Source organism: Maylandia zebra, linkage group LG19, assembly GCF_041146795.1.
Source record: "Maylandia zebra isolate NMK-2024a linkage group LG19, Mzebra_GT3a, whole genome shotgun sequence".
NCBI lineage: Eukaryota > Metazoa > Chordata > Actinopteri > Cichliformes > Cichlidae > Maylandia > Maylandia zebra.
This window is the reverse complement of record NC_135185.1, coordinates 29,351,742-29,378,280: the sequence shown is the minus strand read 5'-3', so window position 1 is coordinate 29,378,280 and position 26,539 is coordinate 29,351,742. Positions and strand designations below refer to the sequence as shown.

Below are 26,539 nucleotides of genomic sequence, written 5' to 3'. Positions count from 1 at the left end.
AGCAAGTGATTAATTATTGTCTTTAATAATGACACACTGGTCTTCCAACAGTTTTACACAAAGCACACTTGACAATATCAGAAAAAAAAAAAGTATCCAAACTGTAATAATTTGCCACCCTCCTTTTGCCCTTTTAAAACCAAGACTGCTTTTGATTCATTTTTAATATTCAGGTTAATTACTAATGTTGGGGTATGCAAATCGTGGTCCTGAAAACAAATCAAAGTGAACCTAGACTTAATATTTAACTTGTGCTTATGATTTCTATACTGTAACTTTGAATGCATTATCTAACCACACTGTGGGTGGTTATACAACTTCAAAGAAGAATAAATCTTTGGAAACCCTTAAGTATATTAAACTTTCTCCCAAATTAAGCTCAAAAAGAAATAAAGAAATCTTAGCTGCTCAAGCATCGACATAACATACAACATTAACTTACCGGTAAAAAAAAAAAAAGAAAGAGGTGCAGGGCTTCTGATAAACATTTATATTCACATTATCTTATGCTTATGTTTAGAGGCAACTCAGAAATCTGAGAAATGAAACAAAACAAGCCCACTTCATTGTTTTAAAGTTTAAATTAATACTAAATAATAAGCAAAAATTAAAGCAGGAATGAACATGAGAGCAACAAATCCAAAGGCAACACAGTTATATAGCTACAGCACATCACCTGCTACAAGCTGTAGGTATGAAGTTTCTATTTAATAATAATAATAATAATAAAAAAAAAAGAAGCTTACTTTACCAGAACTGGCCAAATCCGTGCAATAATCTCTGTTTACAGTATTCACACAACTTTAGTCTTGGTCAGAAACATCATTACAAATAAATAATACTGACACCAAATAAACTTCCATTAAACGAAAAACAAACTGTTACGATTTAGCAAGCCATCTGAACTCTCTGTGAATCAGACACCGTTTGAAAAGACACTTCCTACAAAAGATGCATCAGCTCTATCAGTTTGATTTACCAGTTTAGAAATAAAGGATAAAGAAAAACAAAGATCACAGGAACCTGCTGACTAAAGATGAAAGATGGATTTGATCTAAGAAGTAAATAACCCTCATACTTTCTCCACACTAGCAACATTCATGCCACGTATAAGGAGTAAACCCCATGTGTCTTTGTATGTGCTGTAAGGCATGCATTAATGCAATCAAGTAGGGATGCACCGATATATTGACCGAACATCATTACGAACTGAAATCAATCATGTGGATGACCACTGGCTTCTCAGCACGTAAGACAACACTTATCAAAGTGAGAGGCCAGTGTTTATCTACAGTGTGCCATCAATTTTGAGCTGGTTTTAATGAGAAAAGGTAGCGTGACAAAGTATGAAAGAATTTTAAACATTTGCAACTTTTCAACAAAACAAAGAGAAAAATAAAAACGTATCAGCCTGGGCTATCGGCTAAACACTGGTGTCAGTACTTCACAATCAGTGCATCCCTACACTTAGGAGTTTGACACAGAAGCCATAGCCCTATTGCAAGTGATACTTGCTATTTTGAAACAGAAGAGGCAAGAAAATTCATTATAGGCAAGGGTTCGAAATACAAGCATGCTTCCTAACTCCCATCTCATAAGAACGGCTGCTTCGACCTCAGCACGATCTGATGTCAGCGTTTTAGTGTCTGTGGACCGATCACATTATTGCGTCACGACTGTGCAACTAAGAGAAAAAGAGCAAATGACTCTGCCCTTTTCTAACATGCAGTTAAAACTACAACTGCAACCCCCCTTTTCCCCATAAATGTAGCTATGTAGTTTCATTGCCTAAGCTTAAACCAGCAGTGCAAATTTTTGCCTTCCTCTTCTGGGACTGAGAGCAAAAACACAAACGCTTGTTAAGCATGCCAATGATATCTTCTGCTCTACTAGCCCAGTCACTGTTGACACTGCTAAGGGTAAGAAGTATAGGAAATGTCACCACAAGCAGCAAATATAATTACTGCCATCCTGTGAAGATGTTTGGCTGGGCAGATCAGCACTATATGACTGAATATAACCTATTCATCTACCCTGATATATCATCTATACAGACTTTCTTGCTCTTTATGTCACATTTTCTGAATTCCCATTCTCCAACTCCGTAATGATATTTAGGTTGGAGACAGAAATCCCCTTTAGGGTTGCATCTGGAATAATAACTCTGCCAAATCAAACATGTGGAACTACCCACTGTGGGGACCCTTGTGACAATGGAGCGGCTGAAAATAGCTTTTGACTTCCCATATCACTTCTGCTGGTTTTTCACAATCCTTTATCACGAAGTTGCAGAGCTACTGCATCCCAACAATGTGACCGGTCGTTTGAAGTGACGGTCCTGGAGTAATATCAATTCTGATGTCGTCGGAACAACAACATGCAATATGAGACAGACCTTTAGTTTTATATCCAACCAGCTGCTCCAAAACTGTCTAATTTCTAAACTTTGCTGCAGAAAGTGATTAATACCTACAGCCTACTGATAAAGGTCTGAAAGCTTAAAGTTTAGTTCAAGAGTATATTTAACACAATTTATCCACATTTATTAAATCCCCCTGTGGCCTCCTGATTAATCCTCGTCTCCAGATTCAGGACTACTGATTATGTCCGTACATATTTTAAGCTAGGATGCTCTGCGGTTTCGCCCCCCACTGTTCCTTTTCTGTGTCCTGGAGAGAAAGCTGGAGTTTAGTCCAGAGTTGTGGGTTTCCACTGCTCAGAGCCTCCAGCAGCAGAGTCGTCTGCTCCTGAAGCTGCTGCAGCTGGTCTTGGGTGCGCTTATTCTCTTTGATCAGCTGCTTTGTGCGCATGGTGATCCCCAGCAAGCCGGACTTGTTGAGTATGTTGTAGGTATTGCTGAAGCGCTTCTCCTTATTAGTGCGCATCGAGTCCTCATCCTCGAATTCGTCATCAAGCATCCTGTTGTCTCCTGCTAGAGTCCTAAATTCATCTGTGTAGGAGGGCAGGGAGCTGGTTCCTACCTGTGAGGGAAAAGACTTGATAAGCTGCTCTTGACTCTGTGCTTGGTTTGTTGGTGCTTCAAAGTTGGATGTGGTTTGGGCTGTCATCTGCAGTGCTGACAGGGGGCTGGGGGTGCTGTACACCCTGTGGCCATGATGATGCCTCCTCTGTCGCTGGTTATATCCTGCTGCTGTACTCCCCCTCACCCTTGAGGATCCTACCCTCTTAGTGGGTGTGTCCATGGGATGCGGGGCAATTTTGGGATATGATTTGAGGATGGGCATGTAGCTTTTTGACTGACGTGTGTTTTCAGAGCCAGTCTTAGGAGAGCTGTTGTTGTCATTTGATAGCATGGGTTGAAGAAGAACCACTTGTGACTGAGGCATTATTTCCAATGGTGAAGGAAAGTTCCACTGTTTTTCTGCTGGAGCTGTGGATGATTGCTAGAAAATAAGAAAACAAACAAACAAACAGACCTTTAATGTTATAAAACATTTCTTATACTATCTATAATATGGTAGCTGTTAAACATAAAGTGCATGACAGAGTTACAGGGTTATAGTCGATGATCTCAGGGATTGTCAAGCTTCCATTTATATTACATTTAATGTGTCTGGTTAGTTCTGCTGTTGGCATCTCTGCATTATAATAAGATACTTGAGAGGCCTCTCTTCCACTTTGAAATGGATGAATGACTTAAGTGTGTCTGTGTGTTAGGGGGAGGACCTGCTACACTGAACCATCATCATAATATCAAAGTGAGACAAAACAGAGGGTGTTTATATCTGTTGGTTTTATTTAAACGAGAGCTCCATGTGAGTGCTTGCCGGGTTCGCTGTTTATCTCACGCTTTCAACTTTTGTGGGTGTATGTGTGTGTTTGTCGGTGAAAGAGGCCACTGTGTGTGGTGAGAGCTTTGTGTAGAGTGGTGAGAGATTTTACACAAGTAAACACAGACTGAACAACTTAGGAGGATTGTAGCCCCCCCCCCCCAAAAGTTTTTTTTTTTTTTTTAAAGGAGAGGCAGCTATAGGTAATGATGTAATAATGTTTTCACTGTTCAGCTAATAACTGTTCTATTATAAACTCTAATTATGGAAGGCTGAATCATCATCAAACAGTAGCATTATTGCTTTTGGTGTGTTTGGGGTACAAAGTATGACTTACTGGGAGTGGATATTATTACCTCAGTGAGTGCACATTAACCCACCACCAATTCAGCAGCATTGATATCACTTTTGCTGATCTCAGAGGATAGCACAATTGAATTATAAAGAAAACTGCCCAGCCCCAGATCATACACAGTCTAAGGAAAGTGTTAAAACACAACATTACCCACAACATGCACAGACAGATCTGAATGCTCAATTTGAGTTAATAAACTCCATCCAAAATTAAGCTTTTAACTAATTTCTCTAAAAGTTCAGAGTACAAAACACTCTGAGCCAAACAATGCTCCATTGAGCACTAAAGCTCAAAGACAATATAGCAATAAAACACTCTAAGAGTAATGAAATACACAGTAGTCTGTTCAGACAAATATTGAAATATTTTACCTGCTTTAACACGAAGTTGTTCATGATGATCATTGGAGACAGTCCAGTGTATGAACCTCCCATCACAGCCACCTGTGGACCAGTTGGCTCCTGGCTGACTATTGACCCATTTCTTGCTGCATCTTCAGAGTCAGTCACTTCGACTGTGCTGAGGTACTCCGAGCTAGCATCTGAGAGGACAACACGACACATATATGAGGCTCATCATGTTTAAAAGAAAGGCTTCTGCTCTGTGTGGAAAAACATTAGCTGTATGAAAACAGTGGCAGATGTAGATAAATATCTGTAGCGTGTCTGAAAAAGGATACTATCATCTTAATGTGAAGGGCTAAATCAAATTCAGGTCAACCCCCATACTGTAAATAACCTACATAGAAAATGTGACCTAGATCTCCACATTTGATTAGGGTCGACCTTGTTCATGAACTGATAGACATTATTTGTAATTATATAAAGGCTAATTATATCCCAGGTCAAGACACGTGTTCTTTCAGACAAAATCAAGAATATTTTGCACAATCACAAGACTTAAAAAGCATGCTAGTTTTTTTTTGAATGTAAGCAAATCAAACCTGAGAAGCCTGAATCTCTTTCCAGGTCTTGTTTGCATGTTCCAAGGTGCGATGTCCGGGTGAACGGCAGAGTCCTGTGACTGCCTGGTTGATTAAACCGGTTCATGATGGTCTATCCAGGAGAAAAACAAAAGAAAAAAACAAAAACACATGGACAGACGAAGTTAAATAACTGCAACTTAATTTCTCCAGGACAGTCTTATGCAAGTTTGTGATACAGTTTGATGACATTTTTTCTTTATTTTTAAATCCATTCTGTGACTTGGGAAGGAGAGAATATTAAATATCTATGAGTAGCATGTCCATTTTAAAACAGTAATATTCCATTTCTTTGGATTTTTTTCATGACAGGTGACACATTATCCTATTTGGCTATGGAAGACATTGAGACTTTTTAAAGATCTTTGGCTACAGACAGATGGGTCACAATGATTGTTTTTGCTAATAATTTACACATTTTAAAAACCTTTATAAACTACAATATTTAGGCCTTAGCAAACCTACCTGTTTCACATGTCATATCTTACGTGACAATCTAGTTATATAAAATATAAATTAGGAACAAATAAATAAACAGCAGCCAATTATAATTGTAAACAATCACAAGATAAAGGTGGCCACTCAGACACAGCAGGGCCAAGGCTTCAGGTTGTTCCCTTAATTTGTCCTTGCCTATAATTTTTTCATAGTAACTCATTACTATATACGATTTACAGTGTATAATGACTAAAAGCACAACAGTCACAGTATAAACACTCACCTCTAGTTAATACGTAATCTGTCTTTTTAGAGCTTCTACTTTGAATTGTTTACAAGACTGATCATCACTTCACGTTTAAGGCCTGTACTTTGCATTCATACTGTACATGACTGTATTTATTTTTCAACATACTGAAAAGAGCAGGCGCACACCCACAAACGGGATTACGTAATGTTTTAAGATGCATAATAAACAGATTAAAACATCATAAAAGCGTATTATTATCTGCCTTACGTCTCCCATTTTACAAACTCGAGCTGAACGATTGGATGAAGGGCCTGTGACCCTCCCACAACCACTCACTGCGATGGCTAGTCATGGCAAGACACACTTTAAAAAAACAAAACAAAACAATGTCGTACTTACCCAGCAAAAACAACAAATAAAGAAGTCAGTGCAGACAATCATTGTTATAAAGCTGGGATGCTGACCAGTCCAGCGTTTATAACTTCTTAACTAGCTACAGCTAGCATTGTTTTGCTATACACGCAACTTTGTCAACATTGGCCGTTAACGTCAAACAACGTACGCGACACAAACACACACACACAGCTTTAGGGTTACACAAATGTGCTTCTGCAATAACAAAATATGGAAAGCAACATTAGCTGCTGTCTGTATCATCGACAGTATGTTTTATCTGTTTACTATTCATTTAGCTGGGTAACGCTAGCTGCTAGCTACCTTAGCTTTAGATCAGAACTCTTGCTATCACGAGATCGATAAGCAATATGAGTACCAGCATAATTTCGACAAACCTTACCAAGACGTCGTTTGCTTCAAAGCGAAAATCCAACTTTAGTAGCTTGAAAATATGTGGCTAGTTAAAGCCACCCAACTCCCGTGTTGCTAACGCCAGCTCTACTTATGTGCTCTACAAAATAAACGCCCTCCACGCGGTCTTACAGGTAAACACAATTACGTGCGCGCATTCACGCAGATATGGTTTTAAACAAATCGGTGACAGAAAATCATTTGCATTTAAGTATTCATGCTGTGAATTAGTTTGTTATGGAATACATTTCTGAAAGTATTAAATAATAATCATATTTTTTTTAAATCTTTTTTTAACAAAAAAGCACAAAACACATTTGCAACTTTATTGTCTGTTACGGCAACCTCCTGGATAAGTTTCTAAAAGTAAGTAAGGGTTTTCAGATGATGGGGTTATAAGTCCAGTTTTTAGTGGTTGTAATTTAGGTGGTTTTAAGAAGTGTACTTTTAAGAGCTGTGACGGGAACAACAACTCCCTGTGAGACACTATTAAGGGCTTTAATAACCTGATACATAAAGGTTGCTACGGAAACGGGTGAAGTACATGTTTTATTCTTGGGGTTGGCGAAAGAGGAGCTTGTTTTGAGACTTATGCTCTGATGGGGTTACGCTATGGTGTGCGTAACCCCATCAGACTAGTTGTTTAGGCTGAAAAACGTCTTTTTAAAAAAATCTACCGTGTTTGATATTTTAGCCTACAAATGTAAACGGCCTATCATATAGTTTGCTATTATTTGTGATAATGTGAAACAGATTAAGACTGCCAGCAGTTGGTACATCTATTAGGATTGCCTACTGGTATATAATTATTGAATACAACTGGAATTACTAAACAATTACACAAGACAAGCCGACAATCATAACAGTTTTATTACAAAATAAATATTTAAATGAAATAAAATACTACGTCAGTCAAAATGCTATTTTTACATTTTCATAGATTTTCTTTATGTGATACATGAAACAAACAAACAAACAAACAAACAAACGCCATTTAACATATCTACGAAACTTCATCCCTTCCATGTTGCAGTGTTTCTAGAAACAGAGGATGACACCTGTGGTGTGGGATTATGGGATTGTTGAGTCACCAGTTGGACACAAGGTTGTGCTGTTCAGCTGCACACAGCATATGGGATGAACATTTGAGACCGTAACTAATGCTTTTACATGTGGGAGCTCAAGCTTGGAATCTAATAAAAAAAAGATTTTGAGGGCTTACATGATGTTTTAACGGCTATAAAAAGCAAAAATAATTTGTATTCAAGCTTTCCCCTGTTGCTGCAGCACTCCATACAGTGCAATTACTTTTAACCTGTCATAGCACTGTTTTTAAATTTCAACTTTAAGAATTTTTATTCCGTAGACACGCCGGTGAGCTGTCTGGAGTGTACCCTCTTTCCTGTCCAAGGTCAGGGACAGGCAGGCTCGAGCCTCCTCCACAACCATTACTTTGACAAGTAGATAAGACAATGTATACTGGATATATCCCACTGGAATACTTAAATCTGAATTCACATTTCACTTATTTGCTTACACGACAGTAAGAAACATGCCACACCAAATATTACACGGCATTCAAAGGAAGCCTTGTGGGTATTAGTTGTATGGTCCTTGATATGTTTCAAGTACAGGCACAGGCAGAGTGAAGTAGTGTATCATTGAACGTGCACTGTATGTTATGTCCTTGTGACTGACACTCGAGAAAAAATGAGTGGTTTGCCAAAAACTGGGTCCAACCCTCTGATGTGCACTGCCCCTCTGTACAGTATTTAATTCAATCTGCATACCTCAAATACCCTCCTGAAGGCTCATGTATTGTCATAGAACTGCAACCTGTTTACTGTGAGCGACTAAACAAGCAACGCATGGGTATTTGGTCCTGAGTTGGAAATGCATGATGGGCGAGCTGAAATATCCGAGGATGTTTTGATCAAAATTATAAATGAAAAAATTGAAACGAGGAATTTCTACTCTTGCAAAAACATGTGTGCTACTCAAACATAAGTGTATTCATTATTTTAACACGAATGTGCCGGTTGCCGTTGATCTCGCCACACCCACTGTGCATCCATATGTTCATTTCAGATGAATGGGCCAGATAATCAAGATTAGCCTCTTGTTAGGAGAACATCTGTATGCTGGATTCCATAAATATGGAAAGTTTGAAGTTTTGGGAAAATCTTCGCTTTATGAACATTTCTGCTAAATGTTGTTTTCCCATTCAGGTCACATGATGCTGTTAAAGAGTTTGATTTATACACAACAAGCAATTATGCAACAATGGCTTTTGGAACAGATCTCAGATATGATGATGATCTGATTGCAAAATACTTTAATATAGAGGTTTAAAAACACTTTCCATAAACACTAGAGGGAGACATTTCCTTATCGCATGTACAAAGAAGTTGCACATCAAGTCCACAAGGTGTTCTCTGGTCCAACTATATTAATAAATATAGACTTTTCTTCTTTTTTACCTGTGTAACCTTCTTTTAAATACCAAAGGATTTGACAAATAATAACCGATACAGTAATACCTAGCATAAAAAGAAGACATCAGTCTGTTTGGTTCTACATTGCACTGGCTCCCAGGGATGTCCATTGTTTCAGGCTTGTAACAGCAGTGTTTCCACCAGTCAAAACGCACTTCCTGTTAAACCTTGTCGTTACAAAAACACCCTGCCCATCAGCATAAGGGCATGTCAGCAAATCAACCCAGCTGTTTGAGTCTCTTGCTGCAGACACAGTATTGATAGATGAGTGAAGGAGACTTTTGATGCTCCCACTGGGCTGGAAACAAATAGTGAGCCACACTGCAACAGGGGGTTGGGTCGCCACTGCAGTTACCTGCGAGGAATCTGGCACCTGTAGAACACAAGTGATAACGTAGCCTCTGTTAAAAGCTGTAATAAGATAAAATGGTGGATATGTGAACGTTTTCTCCCCCCCGTGTGCCCCTCACCTGTCACATTCCTTCTTTTTTTGTCTCTCCTTCCTCTTCCTTCCTCTTCGCCTTTTCCTGAACCAAGAACCAAATTATAAAAAAAAAAGCTTGCGTTTTTTGACAAATAGCAAAATTGATATTGTAAGAATATTCCCTTACTTTGGAACCTTCACAACAGGTTTCCTGATTCTGAGGGCAAAGGTTTCGATAAATTAACATGAATGTCCAGGTACAACATTTAAAAGTCTGTGAGAGTCACCCAGTCTTCTAGAAGTTACGTTTATGCTGCCTGCTATTAATGACCAAACTCGATTAGCAGATAGTGTGTCGACAGTGCAGGAATCTTTAGGAAAACAACTTTATTTTCTGTTAGGTATTCAATTCAAGTTTTTGGAGATGAATCTATGAGAAACATAAACATGACTTCCAGGAGACGGGGTTTATATTTTTCATACTTATCAATAACTTATGTCACAACACCCTTCTTTTTTTCTTACCTACATTCACATGTTTGATGCTCCACAAACGTCATCTCAACATATTCTTGACCTTGTTCTGATGGCCTGATTTTCAAAAGCTGGGAATGGAGGAGGGGTGGAGGTGAAACGGAGATTTGTCAAAACGATCTCATGAAGCGCTCACAGCTACGAGTTATAACTCACACTTATGTTGCACAACACTTAGGTCTTACCTGCATGGTAACGTTTGTGGTTTGAGTGGGATGACACTCCAGGTTCTCATCTCCGCAACAGCCAGCGCACCTCACCAGGGGAACGCAGGAGGGGCTGTAGATGTGCTCCACCTCCGATGGGTATTCCTGCACCACCTCCACCAGCTTCTCAATGGTGCGGCAAAAGCTGCGACCCCAAACTTTTTCAAACACAAGCACTGTGAATAAGAGTAGGCAAAGTATAAAGCAGTGCCATCTTTTTTCTGGGACTTCTCTGCATTTTTATTTGGTTAGCGATCAGTTTTTCGTCTTACTGTGACAACATCGATCGTATTTGACAGCTAAAAAAGCTCAACTTAAAGATGATACAGTTCTACACAAACAGTACTGGTAATTAGCTCAGTAATCCAGCAATGATATGCTTTCATGCCCTGTACACAGAAACCTATACACCAGTATGTATCCTGTTTTCATTTTCAGGGGGAAAGAAACATTTGTTTAAAGTACAGTGTGCTTTCCTGTGGGAGTACATGTGTGAAAGTGTCCTAGTTGCTTTGGGGAGACTGTGGAGGAAGAACAGGGACAACTATGGCCAAACAGAGAAGTAAGAGAAAACAAACACTGGGAACATGGCCATGAACAGAACCCTGCTGGATCTGGAACTGGAGTTGCCCCGCAGGCACCTCTGGGACTGTGGTGACCCTCAGAGGTCACCAAATGGAGCCTTACACTACAACAGCTGTTTATAAAAGCAGACAGGCTGGGAGGAGACGGCTGGGGAAGCATCCATGGTAAGGAGATGAGGCCACGAACTGTAATGTAGTACAGTGCAAAGGGACAGTTCAATGGCCAGTTAGTGCCTCTTGAGTGGACTGTATGCCTTCTGCTGATCTGGCTCTTAGACGTCCATGCAGTCATTTCTGCCTGCAAGTTCTACCAGTGCATTCCTCTTTAATTAGCATTAATGTATAGCAATGTAAGGGAGCAAAAGGATATGAAGAGAGAAGGTCAGCAGTTGAGTAATCGTTGCTAGCCTAGACATGCTCTGCTGCGCTCTATATTCAGATGAAATTCGATGACTAACCAGCATGCAAGAGTAAAGAACTAAGTCATTTGTATTTTTCAGCATTGTGTGACGAGCACAACGAGGGAATATATTTTTGTTAAACTCTAGTCTCCCCCTTTTGTTTTCTCTAAACCACAAACACTGTAGAAAATACAGCGTAACAAAAGAGTCAGAGCTACTCTCTCGAAGAAAGTTTTATTAACTCATTTTATCCAGGACATGCAGACTTAAAAGCTTAAAACTTGAAGAACTCCTTACCTTCCATTGTACTGTTTATACTTGCCAAGGGAAGACTCTGAAAAACACAAAACGTGGGGATCCAGAATTATCATTTGTGGTCTGACAGGATGTGACAGCGAGCCTCAAGACTGACAATGAAAGTGAAACAGGTACTGGCAATAAGCCAGAAACATTAAATACATACCTAAACATGAACAACATTATATAAAACTAATCCAAACTGTTAACCCACCCACTCAAATATAAACACTATTGCCTACAACCTTTATACACATAGAGAGGTCAGCCTGCCTTTACACTAACGTCTGACACCAGTGTTTTCATCCTCTGGTGGCGATAGCTGGAACAACAGTACACCAAAGTGGAAGGTCATTCCCACTCTGTTGGGGATGAGTCTTTTGGACAGGCAGCAGATAGAGGTCTTCATATATATCTACAGTGTGCCCAACTGTTTAGGTTCAAAACCTGTTTCCTGTGGTGTAACATTCAGCTCTCTATTTATTTTCCCATTGATTGTTTCCTCCTCCGTCTTGATTTTTTCCCATAATCCCATGATAAACAGAGTGAATTTTTCATTCGCCTGGGAAAACACAAAACCTCTGGTTGACTCCATCTCAGGAAGGGAAATCTATGTTTGATAAAATACCCTCCGGCAGAAGTGCAGGACAGGCGGCAGACAACCTGCTTCCGCAGATTCTCCTCGTCACTGGTGTTGGACTTGAGTTTCTCTATGACACATGCCGGATCACATTCATAGTGTAACAATGTTTTTGTAGACAATAGCAGTGGGACAAATGATACTGGAGCAAAAAGTCTTCATGCAACAGCAACCAGCCTGACAAGGACTTCCTCGAGTGATGGCAATAAAGACTGTTGCTTTATGCACCATCTGTGCTTTGTTGAAATCCATCCTTTTCCTGTTATGAACCAAAATTAGTTTCAGGATGAGGATAGTATCTGTCAGCATACTGCTGTATTCATCCTTCCCTCCCCCCTCCAAACAGTGTGATTTAAGAGGAATGTCCCGATTTAATGATGATGATGATGATGCATTTACACTTGCAAACATTTCAGCAGTTCCCGTAAAACTGTCACTGACATGAGTGTCAGAAACTGACCTGTCCTCTGAGCTGCACAGCGTTCTGTATTAAAGACTACAAATATCACTCAAGAGTCCTTTCTGGGCAAAGGGAGCTGTTGAGGCATCTTCCCTGTTTTTCAACACAGTTGTTCTTGTTCTTCTGGCTAAAATCTACAGCTGTTGCTATGATTGCCGAGTTGTTCTATAGTGTAGCATCCATCGGGCTGTGTCAGCCTCACTGAAACACAGCAGGATATAAGCTCTACTTGCAGAATATTCTTTAAGCACAGCATGGGAAAGTCACAGTTCAGTTCCAGTTATTGTCAAAAGTTGCTTTCATTTTCAGGCCCATTGAGTGTATTTTATATTCAATGGCAGGCTGATAAAATGAATCTCGTGTCCAACGTTAACTGGCATAAGATCAGCTTCCCCTTTTCCACCCTTTTGCGTGTCATGGCTGCTCCACATCACAAGGGTTTTTTGGCTCTGGCCTCACTTGCCTCTCTGAACGTTTTGAGGTTTTGGAGGATTTTCTAACCTTGGTCATGGGTTAAGCCTCGACATGATGAGGAAACATCTTTGGTACCCTTTGCGGTGGAGAGCAGAGGAATGAGCTGCCCAAAAGAATCCACCAGATTCTTAAAAAGGCTTCATGAGGATCCTCACGTAGCAATTCCCTCCGTCTTATGCACTTAGAGTGTTAACTGTATGATTCATGGTGACAGGGGGTGATTAGGCTCTTGTGGAAAGGGGGACTGTTTCACATTAATAAATGTGTTCAATGTGTCATTAATCCTAAAAGCATGCTCGCTTTCTGTGCAGTCCTGAATGTTTCTTACATTTTGTTCCCTGGTGACCTTTTTCAGGGAGTTTACTTGTCCTCAATCAGAGTGTAACGTTACCATGTGTCATTATCATTTATTGGTTTCATAATGTGGGTGTTAGGACCTTTGAGACTAAGTGTGATTAAAGGCTATAGAAATAAACTAGACATGACTAGACTAAATTCATCTGTTCTTGGTTTATAACCCAATACTTCTCCTCTTTGTCAATTGTATTGGAATTTTCACTTGTATGTACAACATCTGGGTTTTTGCAATTGACAGAAAGTGCTGAAATATCAAGAAGGAATTAAGAGCAGAAAATCCCTCCTCTTTTTACCATTACACACAAGCAGAAACATCCATTCTGTCTTTCCAGTAAATGAGTTTTACAGACTGTTTCTGTCTAACACAAAAAAAGCTATGCTTCATAAAATGGATTAAATATTCTGGGCTGTAGTCTGACACAAAGATTAAAATTATAGTCTTATATTTTATAGACTCTATATACAAGACTTAAACGTTGGCAATACATAAAAACTAGCAACAGCTTTGGAGGGTCAATTCATATACAGGTACATATGTGAATGTATCAAACAGGTAAAGAAAAGTCCATGGATTACATTTGATTTGATTAATAACGGCCCATCGCGTCCTTACTTTTAATCCTAATCTTAATCCACCATATAAAGAATGAATGAATGCAAATGTGTACTGTATGTTAATAGAGGAATCAAAGATCAGGACCTAACAATTACCATCATTATCAACAAACGATTAGTTTATTTTGAAAATTTCAGAAAAAAGACCAATATAAAATTATATATGTTATAAAAAATTGTACTGATTGGATTGGAAACAACATGGCAGTGCAGTGGCTTGGACTCTACAGGTGTGGTGACTTTACATGGTCTACATATGCATGTGTTATTTTCCTCCATGTTCCAAAGATAATGCATGCGAAGATCATTTGTGATCCTACATTAGCTGTAGGTGAATAGTTGCTTCTCTCAGTGTTAGCTCTGTAAAGCTGGTGTACTCCATCTCTCAACTAATGTTTGATGGGACACGCGTAAGCAAATCTTTGATCCTAGCAAGATAAAAAAAAATATTGGGATGCCACATCTCCTTTAAGCTTTATGTAACTGGTAATTGACATTTTATTTAAACATAACTTGGACCTTTCAGTGATTAAGTGCCTAAACTTTCCAGCTATTCCTGTGCCAGAGAAACCTTTCTTACTGCATCTACAAGGTTCCATAAGTAACACACCCTTGTTTGGCTACTGTAGTTGTACAAAATGCTTTCAGGTCTTGACATTTAGTACTTTACGGTGGCGCAGTGTGCTTCAGTATTTCAGTAATCAGCTGGAGAAAGCGAGTATGGATTGAGTTGTCTGTAGTAGTTGTAGCTGAAATAAAACATTGTTTATAAGGTTATGTTCCTACTACTGCTGGTTAAGAGTTTGTGCTGTACTCTAGGTCAAATCAGAGGACCTGTTGCGTCCCTGGGCTCCTGCCATTGGGCCGCAGAGGCCCCAAGCCTCATTACTCTGCAGTCCCACACAGCTGAAATGCGTCATCTTTAACCTCCTTGCTTATCCCATCTGTCAGAGGAAGGGCAGCGTGGATAGGGAGCAAACCTAAAACATGATGGGGACCCAGCATAATTGTCAGAAGATGTTTCAGCTTTGAGGGTCAAGTGGGGGAGGAGGTAAACAGCAGGTACCCATGGCCCTCTGCCAGAAAAATCTGGAGTCCAGCCAGCTTATTCCACAATGTATTTTTCATAAGGAAAGAACAGGATGGCAGATCAAATACAAAGGTTCCCAAACCAATTTAGGGTTATTAGATAGAAAAGCCTATTCTGAAGGCTTGGAGAAACTGATGCAGACTGGAGGTTAGGTTCGTCTTCTCCAGTGGATTGCATAAGAGTAAGGGTGGGGCATGCTTTTGTTTTCCAGCAGAGTGAAATGGAAGTTTTCTAAAGGCGGCTATAAACCACAATTAAATGCTTTCACGTCATTCCAGTATTCCAGTATAAAACAGTAATAATTAATCATTATCAGTAACCAGCGTCCCATACATAGATTGTTCAGATTTCACAAAGTAATAGACATCTATCTTAAAGCCTGCAGTAAGATTTTCTTTTCACATGCTGGTAGGGCGTTTTAGGTTATATCTCTTGTGGTTGACAACACAATAGGATTTAATTCATACTATTCACAATGGAGCCAAGACACTGAAAGGAATGAGTGTTTCACAACATGCTTGTATTTCCACCATTAGAAAGCCGACCACATTCTACAGTTTTCGGCTGAAAAACAACTTTTCATGTGTTATTCTGCAAAAAATGTTGCCATATTACATGCAGTTTTAATGCTGACTCATTGCTTCTGTTGACTAAAGATTAGGTCATCTGATTAGCACACATGTATCGTTGGATCTCCTGCTTTGATGGTATTCAGGCTGTAGTAGTAAACTGTAGTCCTCTAGGCAGTCCCCTTAATCTTTGACCATCTGACAAACTGTAATTGCTTTTACATTAATTAGTTCAGTCAAGCTGGATAACTTGACTGACTGGGTTTGCTAAATGAGGTAAAGAATGACAGTAAACTAAATGAAATGAGTAAATATAAGTAGTCTGGCAGTTGGGTGATTCTGAAGACGCATAACAAGGGAATTTTTAAGTGGACTTATCTTGTGTTTCTTTATTTTCTCTCACATATTTTGGTACAGTGGTAGAAGTTTGCATAAATCATAACAAAGGTTTTAAATTTTAAATGGTCAAGAATACGTACAAGTAATCACTGTAAGCCAAAGTCTCAGACTGCAGACAGCTTTAAATGCTCATTTTCTTTGGACAAATTTTGTCTACTCTTGTATCTGTATTATGTCACAGAGGACGTGGAGCCCTAACTTGGTTTTCTCAGGGAGGCAGCCAATCAGAAGGGGGGACAGTGGATACTCAATAAGTTAGAAATGATGCTTTACTGATCTTCCTCATGTGCCCTTTATTGCTAACCAGATTCCACGTCATCAGCGCCATGGCCACAACATTAACTCATGGCCTTCTCTTTTGTACACACATGGCGGGTCAGCTTTTGACAGCGGTGCTATTACAGGACTGAGAAGTACCCAGTCTCTAGGTGGTCACTGGATATAGCCAAAAGACTGAAAAACTTCATTGGAGCATGCGGTAAACATTCCACAGCAATGCCTTGAATCATCAGAGAGACTTTGAAATCACGAGTTATTCCACATGTAAGTACACAAACACACATAGATCACACAGATTCAAACAAAAAAGTAGCATAAATAGGCATGCATAACTGCCAGATTTCAGAATAAATGCATTTTAATTGATTTTATGCATACAGCTAAGCTAAGTGTTCTTGCTGGGAGATAGATGAGACTCACTGACATCGTCATGTCTGCCCTTTACATTAAATATGGTGGATCCATGTGCAGGCAGACCCATTCTCAATTTGGAGCCACATGCACTGGATCCTGCTGCTGAGATACGGCAGAAAAAGAGATTTGTTGTATGAAAGCTGACAAAAAGAATAGGTATCGTTTGTGCAACAACCAAACCAACCCTTTTCAAGCCTAAGTGCTGAAGTTTGAAAACAATCCTGCTTTTTTTGGCATTGCCGTCTAGTCAAAAAACAACAAGAAGTAAAATAGGATCAAGTGATGAGGGAGAGGTAAGGGTCGGCATAAATTTTAATTTAGATAACCACGATTTCCCCAGTATAAGTCCATTAATGCATGCATAAATGTCTCCCCAAGGACGCACACAAAAACACACAACCACTGTGTAAACTGTGCACCCTGTCCGCAAACATACACACACGACAAGTCTTGAGATAAGCTGACCGGTGGTAATTGTGGTCTCCATTACAGTAAACGCTGTTCTGTAAACCACAGTAAATTACATCCAGATGGGAGATTAAAGCTAGCTGAGTAGACAGCTGCCCTGAGCACAACCACTCCTCCTCCTCTGTTGGAGGAAGGAGAACTCCATATTTCCTGATTGCGATTGCAACTCTCCCCTGGGCTAGGACATTACAACCAGGGAGAAGTACCACAACAACACAGAGGGGCAGTCAGCAGGTCACCACCACTGCAGGGACTCCCGTGCAGACATCTGATCTACACAGGAAGATGTGCTAAGCGTAAGACAGAGTAAGCCACGGCGGGAAGGGAGCAGTCGACTTAATGTTTGATTATACATTTGCTCTTTGCTCTGACTTGAACACAAACACATGCGTGCGGTACAGATGGCCAGTCTCAAGTATTGTTTTGGTGCGGAGGGTGATTTAAAGGAAACACCTGTGTGGCGTCATGTCCTTATGAATACAAAAGCAGAAGCTGAGGCTCACTGCCTTTAGAGGCACAGAAACACGGTGTACCGATGAAGTGATGATCTTCATCAGAACTCTGGCAAGAACACATGGGTTAGGCATAATTTCCCCATATCTGTTATACAATTTAAAAAGTCACTCAAAGAATTTCATAATTGCATTTCAGTGAGGCATATAATCCTCAACCTTTGCTATTTTTTTCCACAGCTTCATCATAACATAATCACAAAAATATTTTTTCAGAAGTTGACCAAAATTGTGAGCTGTGCACATGTCCAAATCTTCAGGACATGAGTTATTTCACCTGGAAATGCCATTCAGGTTTGGTTCTGTTTATGCAAGCATGAAATACAATCACTACGATCACTAAGAGATCGGCTTTGTACGGAGAGCATTCCAGTGGTTTTGATCTAACTCAGGGATAGCTGTCAAATGAGCAGGAGGCAACAGGTATTTAAAAGCAATGTATAGGCAGGTTTCACAGTAGTCCTACTACTGTAACTTCAGGTTAAAACACACACTGTACTGTACATGCAGGTCTGCCAATAATACAGTAAATAGACGACTGCTTTGTCCCAAGAAATACACTGTACAAAATAACAAGAGATTTGGCTAAAACCAATAATCTTTTCCATATACAGTACTTCCCATAAAGTAATATTAGGTTTACTGAACTCTGTTTGTAGTTCATGTGTAAAACACCTGGTGGATGGCATGGAGCTTGTACTGTATTTCATAAAAGGGTGACAAAGCGGCCACTATTGTTGAGAAGGGAAACCCAGGTGCTTCCACCCTCAGTGACAAGCCACAAAGCTTGGAAGTTTGACCTGCTCATTTCAATGGGAATCAACATCAGCAGAATACACCTACTGTTACAGTGTTGATTTATGATAAAAAAAAAAAAATACTATTTACATACATCTTTTTATACTACGCTGTTTCCATTTTCTCCGATGACACCATGTCACCATGCTTCTAACATAACACACCAGTGTTAGTGATAAAAGTTATCACACCACTGATTTGCAGCATGGGATTACTACAAGGAATAGCGAGAGGTGGAGAGATGGGTGTAGCTAGGCTTTCGCTGCGAATCACAGCCATCTGTCTTTAGTCATCTTATCCCTTTTTATGGAACATAGCGAGATAGCAGAACACAGCCTTTAATCCAGCCAATCTTTTCCTCTTCACTGGTTCTTTATATCTCTTCTGTCTTATAACAATTACCCAAGAACACTGGGGAAAACACTCCTTCTTTTAACTTGCTGTGAACTACTGATATATGCAGTAATGATAGACTCGCCCTCTGTATGTGACACACATTCACACACACACAGACTACACTATAAATCTCATGCAGGACAGTATTAAACAGTTGAAGTCAACTCCAGCTTCTCTGCTGTCCACAGCTGTAATTGACCACATGATTCACAGCTGTGACAGTTAGGAAAGCTAATCATTATTAAATTATTGGTCTGCGATTCCCAGACACATGTCTAGTGTCTGTATTTCCAGACATAACTTGGTGTGTGAACTTGTGAAAAGAGCTGCTGGTTTGAGTTGAATTGTATTGAAGCAGGAAAACAAAGAAAACGTTTAAATTTACAAATGATCAGTAAATGCAAATAAGTTTTCAGCAACTGCAGGGATCCCGAGGTCAAATCTTCACATACTGTATGACATCTAATTGGTCAGGTTAGATGTTTGATCTGTTACATTGGCCATCAGTCTTTGGGTGCAGCAGAGGGCATCTAACCTGCTACACACTGAGGCCCCTGGATTTTGTCACTCCTGTTTTGACTAACCGGGCCATGAGCTGATTATGAGGATTAGAGGAAATGTGGTAAACTCATGCCTCTCCCACTCACTCTCAACTTAAGCAACAGCTGCAAAGTCTCTGGGTTTGGGAATCTGGTGGGACATGGAGTTTTTTCCAACCCTGAGAGCCTGGCTGAGTCAGCGAGTAGTACCTCTATGTGAGGCCTGCAGCTTTGCAAAGGGGAAGGGGGTGTTACTTGATTCAACAGGAAAGCAGCAGAGTATGAAGTGTGACACTGGCAGTGAATGGACAAGGGAATTGCCTGGTTTTGCATTAAACATAAAAGCCATCAGAGACAGCTGAAAGTCCCCAGCCACCTTGGAAGGAAATCAGAGACTGAATAGGTTCAAGGGCTGAAGCATACGGTGGCACAAGTCCGAATGTTCAATGACACATCTTCTTACAGGTATTTCTGGCACAACACAGGCCTCTGAATGACTCCTCACTCCAATTTCACCGTTTCCCCTGTTCTGACAGACTTTCATTAAGAGAATAACAGGCGACGCCAGACAACAGAACAGACCAGCTTTGTAGGCCGATTTAACTCCTGACACTGATACGGCTTCCCTGAAATTATGCTTTTAATTGAATTCCACATGCTCACACTGGTTCATCTTCATTACTGTTATTCTTGGCATAAAGCAGTTAAAGAATGCTGCCTTCTCTTCGTGTCCTTCTAAGAAAGCACAAGAAGGGAAAGCTGCAGGTGCCTGCAAGCTTAACATGATCCAGTTTTACTAAATACACTTTCAGACTATAAGCAGCTCCAGGATCTGCTACATCTACTACCTGGAAAGAAACACAGCAATCTCCCATTTAGAGAACATATCACCAACATGACGACCAGAGTGCTCCCCTTGATGGAAATTTATACCGAAAAAAAGATCCCACCATAGCCTACAAGAGTGGGAATATAACATAATCCATGTCTGTGAACCTAGCTTTTAAAGTATGATGCGGCTGTAATTATGAGCTTAGCAAGCTTTGCAAAGTATAACAGTGAGTCACCTTGCATCATTTGCTCCACAGAGAGTGATGCAGTTTGTCACGTTTCATCTTATGAATGAGGGGTGCCCGATGGCGCTCATTCAAAGCAGCATGAGAAAGAACAATAGATCATTATCACTTGACTGGCTTCTGATGACTCGAGCGTTTCATATGTAGGTTACACTTTGAACTTAAACGAGGCTATTAGCAGACCTAACAATAGGCGCTTTATTTATCATTCTATAACGAGGTGCATTATTTGCTACTTTGCTGGGTTACTGGTGGACAAAGCAGACACAAAATAAACCGAGCAGCGTGTGAAAATCTCAACCCAAAGTCTCTGTGGTTTCAGTGCAAAGTAGGAGAGGAGGGGGGAGAGTGGGGGAAACAAGCAATCCCCTCATTTTGCTTCTGAGTGTAAAGTTTCACCGAAGCGTGCAACGTCCTACCTGTGCAGGTGAGAACTGCAGATAAAGCGCCACCACAGTCCCGATGACAAAACCCAGTAACATTTCGTGACGTCTGTGCGTGGAGAGTGGCGATGGCTCCCGATGGAGATAGTGGCGGAAAAAAAATCCAACAAAAGTCCCAAAATACTCAGAAACAGAAGCAAACAGAAAAAAAACTCGCTGCCAGGGATTTTCCCAAGTCATCTGCTCCCGGTTTAGTAGCGCGGAGAATGAGTGGAGTCACGTAGCTCCGCGCGTGTAACCTGATGAAGTAGATTGTGCTCACTAATGAATAAGGCCCCTCAGGAGAAAGTGGAGGTGACGAGGAGGCAACACAATAATACTTTAACAAAAAAAGGAGAAACTGATAAATATTCACATTTACACACTTTTTGTGTCTCGTTTTCCTTTAATATGAGCTTAAAAACGGATTCTGTGGAAATAAAAGCGTGAACGCCAGATGTGACGACGCATATTCAGTGAGCAGCTTTCAGTCCAAGATCTCCAAGTAAGGAATCCGCTTCAAAAAATCACGCATGAAGTTGTGCCAACAACTTTCAGTTTCCAGTCCTCCTCTGAGCTGCAGTCAGCAGAAAGACAGAGAGAAGCACTTGCGTCTAATTGCTCCGCGCCACCTTTTCACAAGACCGTTTAATCTCCTCCCCTTTTGTCTTGGTCTCTGCCCTGCTGCATCTGTCTACATACAACTTACTGATGACATTTTACAGCTTCCTCCTTTTAGCTGCAACATAAAAAGGTAGTTTATTTAGTTTGTGATGCTGTAGTGCAATTCTAGACTATACACCGCAGGTGATTTAAACTATAGAGCGTACACAGAAACATCCTCCGAGTGCCTGCGACATTCTGTGAGCGCAATTCAGGCTGGGTAAACATTTGGAGATCTTTTAACTGCTGACATGGATGGTAGACTCATTGCTCGTGCACGGAGATTTTCCTCTGAGTCTATTTATTCAAGTTTGCAAAGGCAGAAAAGGGAGATTCCTATTCTGTTGACACACAGGCTTACTCTTCAGTGTGGGACTTCTGTGTTTGCAGAAACACTGGAACGAGAGGATTCCTTGTGGGCTTCCACACATTCCTTCAGCAGTGCTCAATGGCCGCACTGGCTCTGCTATTGAACAGACCACACTCAGGAGTGTGGTGTCTCTAAACATCTTAGACACTTAGACACCCCCCACTCACCAGCTACCGGCTATTCCACAGAATCAGTAAGAGCAAACTATCAAAGCTGATGAAAGACGTTTCACGCTCGTCTTTTCCTGAACTGTATCTCCAGATGGCAATGATGGATGTCTCTTGAAATTCAGGGACATGACAAGAAAAGCAAACATATTCTTCAGGGAACTTGACTCTGCAATTACTTTGTTCTCTGCTGCTTTTAAATGTGCAGTCATTGTCTTGATAGTCAGCGGTTTTTTTTTTTAAACAATATCGTTTTCAGACTGTCTAATTATCCAAAATATTCTGCAATATTCCAAATGCAGATGTTCAGACGCTGTTTCTCCCTCTTAAGTTGAGAAAGGGATACCTCCAATTTAGAAAAAGTTCTACGTAAGGCTATAATAACAGAGTACAAGAGATGTTCATGCCTTTTTAAAAATGTTTTAGAGAAAAGCTAAGGGTCATAGCATCTCCTCCCTGCTATAGCGCAGGGACAGCATGCATTTTAACAGAAGTCAGAGCGACTCTCACCATCATCTCGCCATCTACTCAGTGATCTATCTGTGTTTTGAAAGGTGCACCAGCTGATAGAACCTAATAAGCTCACTCAAACAGTTTGGACTATAAATACATGCTGATAAGACGAGCAAACAAGGTTTTACTGATAATGTACTCCAGTCCAGTCCAGTGGAGATGGATCTGTCTGCTGTCTGAAAGTGAAACAACTTTGAGGCCCCCGTTGCTTTTGCTGAAACCACAAAGCTTGATAGCGGTAACCACATGTCTCCTCAATTCTGAGATAAACGATGTGATTGGAGAAGATTTAATATTCATTCATTTAAAGATTTATTTTGAAGGGTGGGTGTTTTAAATTATTAATTTGATGAAATTAAGTTTTAAAACTAACTGAGATGCTGTTTTCTTCTTTCTTTGTAGTTAGACTCATGACGATCAAGGAATGAGGCTAAAATGTGAGCTAAACGTCCTCTCTAACTGTGATCTAGCTGCTTGGTTGAAAGAAGGTAGGCTGTTCGAACAAATAAGCCCAAATGTCTTTTGAAATTGTGAGGACCAAATGGGTGGCTCTCAGGAACTGGAGTGCAAAAGCGAATAAGAGTTCCCTGTTGCTGTTGACCCCTCATTTTCCAAGATTGCTGAGTAAAAGTTAAACAGATGAACAACATTAATGATGTCCATTCATCATTGTTGGGGCGACTTTGGTTTCCTCCACAGTGAGGCCTTTAAGGGGAACGCTGAGAGGCAGAGAGCCCCTTACTTTGAAGGATCTCATTAGAGGCCTACAGGGAGACCAATGTTTCTGCTAAAGACAGAAGTTGGTCGCACTGTCACAGTGAATCTTGTGAATTAATTCATCACTCGGTGATCATCTTTGATTTAAATGATGTAACTTAATGTTGCTGTACATGTTGCTGAGTTCATTTCCTGAAAAAGGACGAAGAAGAAAAGAAAAAAGCAGATGCATGAGAGCGGAGAGGACAGCTCCAACAAGAGGATTCTGTGAGATGATGTAACAGGATTTTACTCACGATGGACCACCTGGACGGCAGACCCAAACAGGATATGGTAATATTTGACACTTAAGCTCCCTCTTCCTGTCATTAAATTAGCTGTGACGAACTACGGCTATTTTTTTGCCTGCAACAACTGTATTATTGTAAAGTACGTTTGAACGAAGTGGAAAATAGGAAGTGCTTCAGCTATGAGTAAAAAGCTGCTTACCTTCCCCTAAGGTGATTACTGTTATATCACAACACACTCTTTCATTTCAAACATGTCAAATCCTGTTTACACATCTACGCTACACTGACATATTTGTGTCTCAGGCACGGTCCAAGTTTGTCAGGTGCTTTCCTGTTTTCTTCTCCTGTCTGTTCATGTGTGAGCATTGTTTGATTTTTAGGAAGTCAGTCAACATGTTAACAGACAAATGGGAATTATTTTGGTCTGTATGTCTCATGAACCAGTCACTGCAAAAATCTCCACTAGATGCTGTTTAACTTTACACAGCTGTGTCTTGGACATCACAATGTCAGTTGGCTGTGGCAACCGCGGGCTAAATGAGGATTTAATTCTTGATGTCAGAAGGAAATGTGACTCCATTTGTTCTCACTGATTTATTTTTGGGGCCATTATAGTCAAACATCCAGCATTCAATCAGTCATGAACACAAGCTTTCATTGGCTGCAACGGTCGTACCAAAAGAGTTGAAAGAATTTAAATGTTTGGAACCGTACTTATTTCTTATAGCTTCCTTTTTTAAAATATAAATATAAATAACACTGCTGATAACACTCTTAGGTCTGTGGGTTGAGTAGACGCTTCAAGTCAATGTGAAGCTAGGAACCGAATAGCCTAAGTAGCAAAAAGTCTTCTGTGGGAATCAAAAAGGAACGAATAAGTGACAATTAGTGGTTTTGCAGGAAGTCCCGTGCTGGATAATCATGGTGGATGGGTAAACATGTTGGTTTACAACTTGGGACAGCTCTTAACTTCCTACAGGAGCCCTGCTCAAAAATGAGCATAGCCTTTGTTCAGGCAGGCCACAAAGCCATGCTCAATCCCAGCTGATGTCACTGCCAATACAAATCCGCTGATGGCTCAGCCGATGTGTTACGAAGCATCCAAATGGCAAATCTCACACAAGGCTTTAGTCTGTCTGTCACAGCTAGTTTACAACTCACCAACATCAAAGTCCTTCTTTTCATACCGTGTCTGACTTAATCAGTCCATTGTCAGTGATGCCTGTACACAAGGTTTTGCTGGTACCCTCCCTGCCTCCAGCTCTCTGAAGAAGCAATGCCCATGCTTTAAAAAATGAATCCAACACATAAATGCTAAAACCTGCAGTTCCTCCACTGGCCACTTGAGGATGGAGTCAAAAGCCAGTCAGTATTCCCAGACATCATCCATCCTCTTCTGCTTATCTGATTCAGGGTCACAGGGAGGGCTGAGTCTATCTCCACTATCACAGGGCAAGAGGCAGGGTAGACTCCAGACAGGTTGCCAATCTGTCGCAGGGCTAACATATAGAGACAGACCATCATTCACACATATGGCTAGTTTAAAATCACCATTTAACCTAACCCCATGCATGTCTTTGGGAGGAAGCTGGAATTCCAGAAGCAAACCCACACAGACTCACTCTTCTTAACTTCTTGCTGTTAAGCAACAGTGCTAACCACTGCATCACTGGGGGCTAGTCACTGCATTACCATCAGAGGGTAGAGTGGGTTGTCTGCCAAGTGGAAGGTTGACCGATTGATTCCCTGCCTGTCCAGTATGAACAAGATACTGAACCCCAAGTTGAGTGTGAATCTATGCACAAACGTTAGGCAAGGTATAGAAAAGCTTAGGTATAGGAGGAAAAAGTGCATGTGTGAATGGCTTGCACTAAAGAGTGCTCATTTAAAGTGGAAAAATACTAAGTGCCAGTCCATTCACCACTTTGACACCCACCAAATATCCAACTTCAGCTGCAAAATGATCATGTTTGCAGCCTGGCATAAAAGATGATTTTAGCCTGAATAGCTATTTCCACTTGAGAGTTAAAAGGCACCCATTTCGATTTTGTTGAGGCTTTAAGTTAGTTATATAATCTCTAAGACTGACAGGTGTGCAAAAAGTAGCTACGACTGCCTCATAGGCTTCATTTTTGCTACTTTAACTTGCTGAATTGGACCAATATACCATGTCAGTGAGGTTATGGTGAGAGAAATTCTAGTATTTTATTAGTCAGTTACTTAGCGCTAAATAGTAATCTGTGTTTGTGTGCTACACCCTTAAACTTTTAGGATGCATTTTGCTAAACAAGTTATCTGTTGTTTACCGATAAATTGACATGTTACCATCTTGTCCTATTATGGTCACTACTGGCTCTAAAAAATAAAATAAAATAAAAATATCACCATGCTAAAATGCATTTTTTACATCACCAAGAGGTGATTTCACAATGGCTATTTCCATCATCTTAATACAGTCTATGGGCTTTCTGTGTATACCTGTTTTAAGGGAGGGGAGGTCCTAGGGCAGAGCTGTGCTGCCAGATACAGTATAGGTTACTGCAGATGGGGGAAAAAACCCTTATAATTCATTAATTTATTATTATTATTGTTTTTACATATAATATAAAGACTAGCTCATATTCAACAACTTCCACTGAGAGACAGGCGCACAGCCACAGCAGCACTCTGAAAGGAAAGCAAAGTGTTTGTCTAAGATAAAATTTCATCACCTCCAGCAGCTGGAGGCAAAAAGGGCCTTGTGTAAT

The 26,539-nt window shown here is 40.4% G+C and overlaps 2 protein-coding genes across 6 annotated transcripts; both read right to left on the bottom strand.

Moving 5' to 3' along the window:
* Positions 1–6: 6 nt before the first annotated feature.
* On the bottom strand, positions 7–6,769 carry cipca (CLOCK-interacting pacemaker a). 2 transcript variants are annotated; one of them, XM_004540637.3, is made up of 4 exons: positions 6,613–6,769; positions 5,090–5,201; positions 4,518–4,687; positions 7–3,404 (listed from the first exon to the last, which is right to left on the bottom strand). In XM_004540637.3, the coding sequence occupies exons 2-4, from the start codon at positions 5,193–5,195 to the stop codon at positions 2,619–2,621; spliced, it is 1,062 nt and encodes a 353-aa protein (XP_004540694.1). In that variant the 5' UTR covers positions 5,196–5,201; positions 6,613–6,769; the 3' UTR covers positions 7–2,618. The 2 variants fall into 2 exon arrangements, with proteins under 2 accessions (XP_004540694.1, XP_004540695.1); XM_004540638.3 differs by having other exon boundaries at positions 6,608–6,761.
* Positions 6,770–7,477: 708 nt separating this feature from the next.
* On the bottom strand, positions 7,478–21,714 carry pgfb (placental growth factor b). 4 transcript variants are annotated; one of them, XR_013094534.1, is made up of 7 exons: positions 21,070–21,714; positions 11,565–11,601; positions 10,262–10,458; positions 10,072–10,147; positions 9,730–9,759; positions 9,589–9,645; positions 7,478–9,491 (listed from the first exon to the last, which is right to left on the bottom strand). XR_013094534.1 is itself a non-coding variant. In XM_004540880.4 (7 exons), the coding sequence occupies exons 1-7, from the start codon at positions 21,271–21,273 to the stop codon at positions 9,470–9,472; spliced, it is 627 nt and encodes a 208-aa protein (XP_004540937.2). In that variant the 5' UTR covers positions 21,274–21,712; the 3' UTR covers positions 7,478–9,469. The 4 variants fall into 4 exon arrangements, 2 of the variants coding, with proteins under 2 accessions (XP_004540937.2, XP_012776667.2); XM_004540880.4 differs by having other exon boundaries at positions 10,068–10,147; positions 21,070–21,712; XR_013094535.1 differs by lacking the exon at positions 9,730–9,759.
* Between the last annotated feature and the right edge of the window lie 4,825 nt (positions 21,715–26,539).